The 9,452-nt window shown below is 58.9% G+C and overlaps 1 protein-coding gene across 1 annotated transcript in view; it reads left to right on the forward strand.

Moving 5' to 3' along the window:
* CELSR3 (cadherin, EGF LAG seven-pass G-type receptor 3) overlaps positions 1–7,446 on the forward strand; it is a 26,160-nt gene extending 18,714 nt beyond the window's left edge. The window contains exons 27-36 of the mRNA XM_010851899.1: positions 195–307; positions 1,266–1,345; positions 1,861–1,984; positions 2,409–2,525; positions 2,631–2,779; positions 3,027–3,136; positions 3,435–3,593; positions 4,115–4,315; positions 5,126–6,014; positions 7,221–7,446. Of these exons, the coding sequence (XP_010850201.1) occupies positions 195–307; positions 1,266–1,345; positions 1,861–1,984; positions 2,409–2,525; positions 2,631–2,779; positions 3,027–3,136; positions 3,435–3,593; positions 4,115–4,315; positions 5,126–6,014; positions 7,221–7,248 (1,970 nt within the window). The 3' untranslated portion in view covers positions 7,249–7,446. The remainder of the gene's footprint in view (positions 1–194; positions 308–1,265; positions 1,346–1,860; positions 1,985–2,408; positions 2,526–2,630; positions 2,780–3,026; positions 3,137–3,434; positions 3,594–4,114; positions 4,316–5,125; positions 6,015–7,220) is intronic.
* The last annotated feature ends 2,006 nt before the right edge of the window (positions 7,447–9,452 follow it).

Consider the following 9,452-nt stretch of genomic DNA (forward strand, 5'->3'; position numbering starts at 1 on the left):
CTGTGACCCGTGACGTCCATCCATCACGTGGGCTGACCCCTGCCCCTGATCGTGACCCTAGCCTCAGCCCCCTGTGCCACTTGTTCAGGGAGGAGCCTGCCCTGCCTCCACCCCAGCTTCTCCCCGGGTACGTGAGAGGGTTGGTCGGCAGCTCTGGAACACACCCCCTCCATCCTGTCCCTTCTCCTCTGCAGGCCTGGCCGTTGGCCTGGATCCCGAGGGCTACGGGAACCCTGACTTCTGCTGGATCTCCATCCACGACCCCCTCATCTGGAGCTTCGCTGGCCCTGTCATCCTTGTGCTCGTGGTGAGTACCCTCTACTCAGTCCCACCTTGTGCTCCCCTCAGTGGGATGGGATAGGAGGTGGCCCTGCAGCCAGTGTGGTGGTATCGGCCGAGGGGTGCCAGGTGGCAGTCTGCAGGCTTCCTGGGCTCAGCCTCCTTTTCTGTTCCTGCCCAGCTGGCATGGAGATGGCAGATGTGGGGTCACAAGCTCGGCTGCTCTCCCTACCTGTCTATCTCTCCATCTCTATTTTTCCATCCCTCTCTGCTTCCCTTTGATGGACTTCCCTTGTTGGACTTTGCTAACAAAGGTCTGTCTAGTCAAGGCTATGGTTTTTCCAGTAGTCATGTATGGATGTGAGAGTTGGACTATAAAGAAAGCTGAGCATGGAAGAATGGATGCTTTTGAACTGTGGTGTTGGAGAAGACTCTTGAGAATCCCTTGGACTGCAAGGAGATCCAACCAGTCCATCCTAAAGGAGATCAGTCCTGGGTGTTCATTGGAAGGACTGATGCTGAAGCTGAAACTCCAATACTTTGGTCACCTGATGTGAAGAGCTGACTCATTTGAAAAGACCCTGATGCTAGGAACGATTGAAGGTGGGAGGAGAAGGGGATGACAGAGGATGAGATGGCTGGATGGCATCACCGTCTCAATGGACATGAGTTTGGGTAAACTCCAGGAGTTGGTGATGGACAAGGGGGCCTGGCGTGCTGCAGTCCATGGGGTTGCAAAGAGTTAGACATGACTGAGTGACTGAACTAAACTGTTTCCCTATCTCTGACTTTTTCCATGATTCTAAGCTCCTCTGTTTCTCCTTGGTTATTATGTGTGTGTCTGTATATCTGTGTATATTTCTCACGGGTTCTGCCTCTCTGTCTATGAGTCTCAGTGTCTTCTGTCCCTGTCTCTCTGTTTGTCTCTCACTCTCTCTGTCTCTCTCTGCCCTGCTCCTGATCCACATGTCTGGCTGTGGGTCCAGATGAATGGGACCATGTTTCTCCTCGCGGCCCGCACATCCTGCTCCACTGGGCAGAGGGAGGCCAAGAAGACCTCTGTGCTGTGAGTTAGCTTGTTGGGGGAGTGGGGGATTTTCAGAATGGCAGCCCTCTCCTGGGTGGGGTTGGGGGGCTTCCTGGAGCACCCCTGGTTCAGGCTGGGCTCCAGATTCTGGGTAGGGGGATGAAGTCACCCTTCATCCCCTAGCCAGCCGTCCCTCTCTGGTACCCTTGACTTACTTTGGCCCCACACGTCTGTCTCCACCCTGCTGTCTCTCCAGTCTCCCAATGCCTGGATGGCTCACTTTGCCCTTTGCCTTGCGTGTTTCCATGTGCCTTCCATGCTTTCTCTCATGGCCCGCCTCCCAATTCCAGTCGGCTTTCCCCATGTCCCCTCGCGGCTCCCTGAGTACTCTCCTGGTTCCGCCTGTGACCTCCAGACTCCCCTAGTGCCCTCCTGAGACCCCCACATTTCCGTGTGAGTTCCTTTCCCTTCACATCCCCGTGTGTCCTCCCATGTCCCCCACTCGAGCCCTGCGTGACCCTCACGTGTCCTGTCCTTTCATGTTCCCGAGGCAGGACCCTTCGCAGCTCCTTTCTGCTCCTTCTACTGATCAGTGCCTCCTGGCTCTTTGGCCTTCTCGCGGTCAACCACAGCATCCTGGCCTTCCACTACCTCCACGCTGGACTCTGTGGGCTCCAGGTAACCCTGACACCGCCCCCCTGACTCTCGACCAGATGGGGCTTCGGTAGGGTGGGGCCTGGGGCCTTAACCCCAGGCCTGGAGCTGATGCCCACCCGATGATTGACAGCTGACTGCTGCTGAGCCTGGACTGGCCTTCATCAGTGCTGAGGCTCCTGGCTGCTTGCTGGTCCACAATGACCTTCACTGACTCCAGTCACTCATGACTTCTCACTACTTCTGTTGCCTTTCCCTCATTCCCTTACTGGGTCCCCCTGGGGCCTCCGCACAGCCTCACTCTCATCTGCAATGACTGATCCCACTTGCTGACCCTCATCTTGCTGACCCTCATTGACTTCCACTGGCCCTAGCTGACCCCCTCACAGCCCTGCTCTGACCTCTCATGGCCCTCACTGTCTCCTCTCTGATCCTCGCTGACCCTCAGGGCCTGGTGGTATTGCTGCTCTTCTGTGTCCTGAACTCAGACACCCGGGCTGCCTGGACACCAGCCTGTCTGGGCAGGAAGGCAGCGCCCGAGGAGGCCAGGCCGGCGCCTGGGACGGTGAGGGGCCCTCCGGGCAGAGGAGTTGGGGTAGGGAGCCTGGGAGGCCAGCGTTGGAGGCTTCCCCAGGGCTGGCTCACATGCCTGTCCCCTCCACCACCCCAGGGGCCTGGCGCCTACAACAACACGGCCCTCTTTGAGGAGAGCGGCCTCATCCGCATCACTCTCGGTGCCTCCACTGTCTCCTCGGTGAGCAGTGCCCGGTCCGGCCGGACCCAGGACCAAGACAGCCAGCGGGGCCGCAGCTACCTCAGGTGAGGGCAGGGCCGCCTCGTGAGGGGGCATACGGCCCGGGGCTGGCATTACCGGGTCCTTGGGCTGGCTCCACCCGTCTTGGCCATCTGTGCCTCTGCTCTGCTGCCTCTGCCCCAGTGTCTTCTGCCACACACCCAGGGGTACCTTCAGAGCTATACCGTGTGCGGCTGGCTGGGTACTCACAGGTGCCCTGCTTCCAAAACACCCCGTCACATCCCTCTTTGATGGGGGCTCCTGCGTTTCTAGGGACAACGTCCTGGTTCGACATGGCTCGGCTGCTGACCACACTGACCATGGCCTCCAGGCTCACGCTGGCCCCACTGACCTGGACGTGGCCATGTTCCATCGAGATGCTGGTGGAGGTGGGGGCCCGGGCCAGGGAGGAGGGACTCAGAGGGTCTCTCCCCCGTTCCCCTTTCTTCTGCCCCCAGGTGGGAGCAGCAGCTGACAGGGCTGGGGCAAGCTCCCCTAAGGTCGCAGCTCCAGGAAGCACCTACCCAGACAGCCCCAATTCTCCTGGCCATGACCCAGCCCTCCTGTTCCTGCCTCCTACTCCAAGCTTGCCCCGAGTTCCCAGAGCCTCCCTCAAGACCCCCACGGCCCTCACCTCCCCCGGCCACTGCTGTGTGTTCCTCCTGACCTTCCCCCCTCCAGGCGCAGACTCCGACTCTGACAGTGACCTGTCCTTGGAGGAGGAGAGAAGTCTGTCCATCCCATCCTCAGAAAGTGAGGACAATGGCCGGACACGGGGCCGTTTCCAGCGTCCACTCCGCCGGGCAGCCCAGAGCGAGAGGCTCCTTACCCACCCCAAAGGTAATAGGACCCCTCTGACCCCATGGGTGACCAAGAGATACCCCATATTCCACTTGGGTGTGAACCCAGGAGCCCCGCTAGCCCCTGAAGATTCCTGGGACTGACTTTGGGGTCATCATGGGGTGCCCCCACACCTCTCCCCATCCAGCCTCTCACCAGAGCTCTGCTGGCTAGAGACCCAGAAGGGGCCCAGGCAACAGATGAGCAAGGTCAGGGACATTACAGGGTGATGTGCCATCCCTCCTCTTCCCTGAGGGGTGGGGTTCAGCCTGGTCTTCCTGACCCCTCAGTCATCAGGTTTCCCCACCGCCAGTCTCTGTCTGTCTCAAGTCAAGAGTAGGGGGAGCTTATCAGTCCCTGGATGGTTCCATGGATCTCCAAGAGACACCCTCCTATTCCTACTGCTGCTGCATCAGCGAAGCCCAGATCTCAGGCATCATTAGGGTTAGGGGGCCACGGAGTCCGGATTGCGGGGTTGCCAGACCCTGCGGTGACTCTTGTAATCGACCCTGGCTCCGCAGACGTGGATGGCAATGACCTCCTGTCCTACTGGCCAGCCCTGGGGGAGTGCGAGGCTGCTCCCTGTGCTCTGCAGACCTGGGGCTCTGAAAGGCGCCTGGGGCTGGACACCAGCAAGGACGCAGCCAACAACAACCAGCCCGATCTGGCCCTGACCAGTGGCGATGAAACCTCCTTGGGTGGGGTCCAGCGCCAGAGAAAAGGTATGGAGCCCTCGGGGTTTCCCTGGGGGTCCAGTGGTTAAGGCTTCGCCTTCCAATGCAGGGAGTGTGCGGGTTCGATCCCTGGTTGGGGGAGCTAAGATCCTACATGCCCCGGCCGAAACCAAAACAGAACAAAAGACTGACTTTAGCCTGTGCTCCAGGGACCCTGGGAAGTGGCCAAGCCCTGAGCCAGTGGATTTCATCCTCTTAATCCAAACAGCCTCACAGGGACCCTGAGGACTTATCTCCCTTGTGTGGGGGGTTCTGCTCCTCTATGCTGCTTCACGGTCCCACAGGACAGCCCCACTCTGGCCTGAGACGTGCTTGCCCCACAGAGACCCCAGGGGCCACTCTTGCCTTAACTCATGGGATTCCTCCCTGTCCCCCTGGAAGGTTTCTTCCCCTGGTCGTGCTTTCCAGGGGTCCCAAGGGGTTGTCCTTGTCCCAGCTCAAGGGGGTCTCTGCCTCTACTCCTGCGTCACCCCAGGGACTGCTCCTGCCCCAACCCTGGGATCCCTGCCCTTTGACCCTGACCTGGGGGCTGCTCCTCCTCTGATCTTGGGGGATGATTTGCCCCTACCCCCACAGCAAGGGGACCACCTCTCTCCTGAGACCGTGGATTACTGCCACCTCGCTCTTACCCCTGTCCTGCAACCTCTCTGTGATTCCCAGGAGCGGCCTCTGTACCCTTTCCCCAAATGGTTTCTGCCCCCAAGTCTGTGTCCCAGGGATCCCAGGCGCTGCTACATCCCTAGCCCCAGGGGAGTTCCTGACCCTCAACACACTGTCCCCCGCATGTTCCTCCTGCAGGCATCTTGAAGAACCGGTTGCAGTACCCGCTGGTGCCACAGACCCGAGGCGCCCCTGAATTGTCCTGGTGCCGTGCTGCCACCTTGGGCCACCGTGCAGTGCCGGCTGCCTCCTACGGTCGCATCTGTGCCGGTGGGGGCACCGGCAGCCTATCGCAGCCTGCCAGCCGCTACTCTTCCCGAGAACAGCTGGATTTGCTCCTGCGGCGGCAGCTGAGCCGTGAGCAGCTGGAGGAGGCCCCCGCCCCGGTCCTGCGTCCCCTGAGCCGGCCGGGTTCCCAGGAATGCCTGGACGCTGTGCCAGGCCGCCCGGAGCCCAGGGATCGGGGAAGCACCCTACCACGGCGGCAGCCACCCAGGGACCACCCTGGTGCCACGGCGGGCCGCTTCGGGTCACGGGATGCGCTGGACCGAGGGGCACCCTGCGAGTGGCTGCGCACGTTGCCCCCGCCCCGTGGTGCCCGGGACCTTGACCCACAGCCCCCGCCTCTGCCCCTGTCTCCCCAGCGGCAACTCTCAAGGGACCCCCTCTTGCCATCCCGGCCTCTGGACTCTCTGTCCAAGCGATCGAACTCAGGGGAGCCGCTGGACCACGCGCCTAGCCGGCACCCCTCACGAGAAGGCCTTGAGCCACCCCCGCAGCTGCTCAGAGTCCGGGAAGCGCCCGCCAGTGGCCCTAGCCACGGACCCTCCACAGAACAGCTAGACATCCTCTCCTCCATCCTTGCCTCATTCACCTCCTCGGCTCTCTCCTCCTCCGTGCAGTCCTCAGGCACACCCTCGGGCCCTCACACCACCCCCACCCCTTCTGCCACTGCCTCTGCGCTCGGACCCTCCACGCCACGCTCCGCCACCTCCCACAGCATCTCGGAGCTGTCTCCCGACTCAGAGTAAGTGGCATCCAGCCACCTGCTCACACCCCTGTCAGTTTAGGGCAATCTCCTATGCACCCTGCCCTATATTCCCCCACCAGATGGGGTGGGGTTTGGCAGAGAGCGTGGGCTGCCCTGGGCTCGGTGCAGCCAGGGAGCCACGGGCAGAGGGCAGAAGTCTGGCAATGAGCGGGGTGATAAGCAGGAATGGGTGGCTATGTGACCTGGGCCTGCACCTCCTGGATGCAGGAGGTGAGTCAGGTACCTTCCGAAGGGCTTGAGCTCCTGGAGGGGGAGGGCAGGAGGTAGCCTGGAACATGGAAGGGGAAGGGAGGAGTCTCTGCTTGGGAACTTTGCTTAGGGTGGAGTGTGGATAAGGAGAAGTCAGACGTAGGGGCAGGCTTGGAACTTCAGTTTGAGAGTAAATCATTCAGTCTCTTGCTCACTCAGTCGATATGCAGCTCCTCCTACCTGGAGGCACTGTGGGGTGGGCCACACAGGAATTGAGCTGGGACTTGGTGCATCTCGGGCATTTGTGGGGTAGAGGATTAAACTGGGTACAGGAGTCAGAGAGGGAGTGGGGAGGAGCCAGAAAGGACCAGGCCTCGGAAGCCGAAAGTGGAGCTGAGTTTTAAGGAGGAGGAACAACTAGGCCAGGTTCTGTGGAGGTCCATAGGGTGACAAAAGCCTTCGGAGGGAAGGAGACCCTGGGACTGGGGAAGGAGACCATCAGAACCTGAGCAGAGATCGGGGGGAAGACAGGAAGGAGAGGGTGCAGGAGGAGGTCTGAGGTGCCCAAGGCTCTGGAAGGGGGTGGGGTGAGGATGAGGGAGCTGGGAGCACCCCCTGGGCCCTCCTGCAGCCTAGCCTTGGGGTCTGACTGTTGGGGAGGGCGGGGAGGACTGAGCAGGGGTTCAGGCTCTGGACTCACACTTGACCTCTCTGAACCTGTTTCATCATCTGCAAAATAGGCCTGTGGTAGCAAACTTGTTGAGGTGCGGAGATTAGGGAGATTTTTTTTGCGTCAGGTGTTTAACAGAACCTGTACATAGTAGGTGCTCACTCAGTGCTTAGAGAAAAGACATAGGTGGCAGCCAAAGGCCCTGGCTGGGGAGTCTGAGAGGCGAAGGTGATGGGGGAGGCAGCCCGGGTCAGGAATGGTGGGGTGTCCAGGGGGACCTGACTCTCAGCAACCGCCTTCCATCTCCACATTCAACTCCGCAGAGTTCCCAGAAGTGAAGGTCACTCCTGAGGAGCGGCTGAGCAGAAGAGGACCAGCGGGGAGCAATGGAGGATCTGGGCTAACAAAAGTGACTCCGGACTCGGGACTCAGCCTCCCCCACAGCCCCGCCCCCAGCTCTCCCTTTTGCTGCAGCACTGACTGTCCATGCTCGTCTGTGAGCGTGTGGAAGTGTGTAACAGGCGCGGGGAGTGAGGGAGCCGGGGAAGGACTTTTATACATTTTGTACCTTTGTAACCAGAGAGATATGCTTATGTTATTTTTCAGCTTTTCTGTCTCCCGGGGTTCTGAGGCTGGGCTGGGAGGGGGAGGGGGACAGAGGGGAAAGAGGTACAGAGTTTGGGCCCATTTGGGTCCCTGGCAAATTATTGGCTCTTTCCTCTCATCTTAACGGGGAGGATTCAGACAGGAGGGGTAAATGCACCCCCACCCCCCATTCCCTGGTTGATCTGCATACTGTCGGGGCCCCAAGTGCAGAATTAATCTTTGCTTTTGCTTGGATGTCCCACAGGGCACACTTTGGGGACTCCGGGAGGGGGGGTTGGTCTTGAAAATGGGTCCTCTGACCTCCTCACAGGGGCTCGCTCATGCTGCCCCTCCCCGTGGATGTGTGTGTTTATTATGCGGAGTCCCTGCCACTTACTGCCTTATGTCCCAGGACTGATGCTGTGGGGCGCTGGTGGATGAGCAGATGTCATGTTTACAGATCTAGGCTTCCCTTCTCCCACGGGGAGGGGCTCAGGCCTCTATTCAGACATTCCTTCAGAGGGTGGATGGAGTCCTCGCAACCCCTGCCCCTGCCGCGTACAAATGTCGTGGTGCCATTTGGTTCCCTGACACTGCCCCCTGCTAGAATTTATTCTGAAGGGTGATGTCGGAGGGGGAGAAAAGGGAGCAAAAACAAGGGAATTAAAGACTCAGAATGTAGGTGCCACTGCCTCCCATGTTTACAGGAGCCTCCCTGGCCCCAGGCACCCGGGCTGCAGGAAGTGACTCAGTTCCATCACTCCTTGATTCCCTTGTAAAGGGAAAAACGACTGTTAGGACCCAGTTCACAAACTCTCACTTTTTTTACTTCCTCTCCTGTCCAGAACTGGGGGCTTTGACATTTTGTTACTTTGTTTACAGGTCAAGAGTTTAAAACAGTTTTTACACTTTGTTTACAGTTTAAAACTTTGTGAACTTTTTATACTTTGTTTACAGTTGAGAATGTTTTGTTTGTTTTTTTTCCCCCTTTGTTTACAAGTGAAAGGTAGAGAAAGTGGGAGAGGGGCTTGGAGGACCCACCTGTGAGGACCCTGAACCTGGCCATCTTGAGGGCTTTCTAACCCCCTAGTCGTCTCAGGCCAAAGGTCAGCCCTGAGTCCCCTGTTGAACAGCAGGCCCAGAAGGCCCAGTGGTAAGTGTAGGCATCTTCTTACCACTAGGAACTGCAGCCGTGCAGGGCTGTGGAAGGTCTGTGCAGATACCCACCTCCTTCACGCATACTCTTGGGAGGCAGTTTTTAAGGAGATTAAAAGTTCTACTTTACTGACTGGTGCCAAATCCCGCCAGCCAGGACCCCAGCTCTCCTTACCCAGAGTGACCCCAGCCCTTGAAGGGTTGAAGGGTCTGCTGTGGGGAGAGGGGGTTGTCCTTGCTATGTCCTAGGTTCTGTAGCTGCCCCTCTCTGGGAGGGGGAGTCCCCCCTCCAGCCCAGTGGCTCCTTTTCCTGTCTGTGTAAATTGTTCCGTGAAGCCGCGCTCTGTTTTGGGAATAAACTTCTATAGAAAATGGTTATTGCCTTATTCTCTTTGGGGATGGGGGATGGGGTAGGAGGGTGGCTATGAATGATTTCCCGGGGTTGACCTTGGGGAGAAATCTGAGCACTGCCCCCTCCTCCTCCCCGAGAATATTCGGCTATTTTTAGCTCATTTCATTGAAGATCTGGACCAGGTTGCGATCTCATCCTGAATTCTGTCCCTTCGACTTGAAGCTGGGCTTGAAGTATGAGCACAGGGTAAGGCCCCGTCAAGGCGGCAACTTGATGGCTTCCTAAGTCTGCCCAGCCTGCCGCCCTGACTTGGCATTTGCTCTGGCTGTCAAACCGACCCTAGGAGCTGCCTTCAGTCCATTGACACCACTGACCCCCAGCTGTCGGGACATCCCGTTCATCAGGAACCCAGGCAGAAGCCTTTCGACATCATGTGCTTCCTTTGGGGAGGGTGGTCGGGGGC

Source organism: Bison bison, unplaced genomic scaffold (genome assembly GCF_000754665.1).
Source record: "Bison bison bison isolate TAMUID 2011002044 unplaced genomic scaffold, Bison_UMD1.0 scf7180017864304, whole genome shotgun sequence".
Lineage (NCBI taxonomy): Eukaryota > Metazoa > Chordata > Mammalia > Artiodactyla > Bovidae > Bison > Bison bison.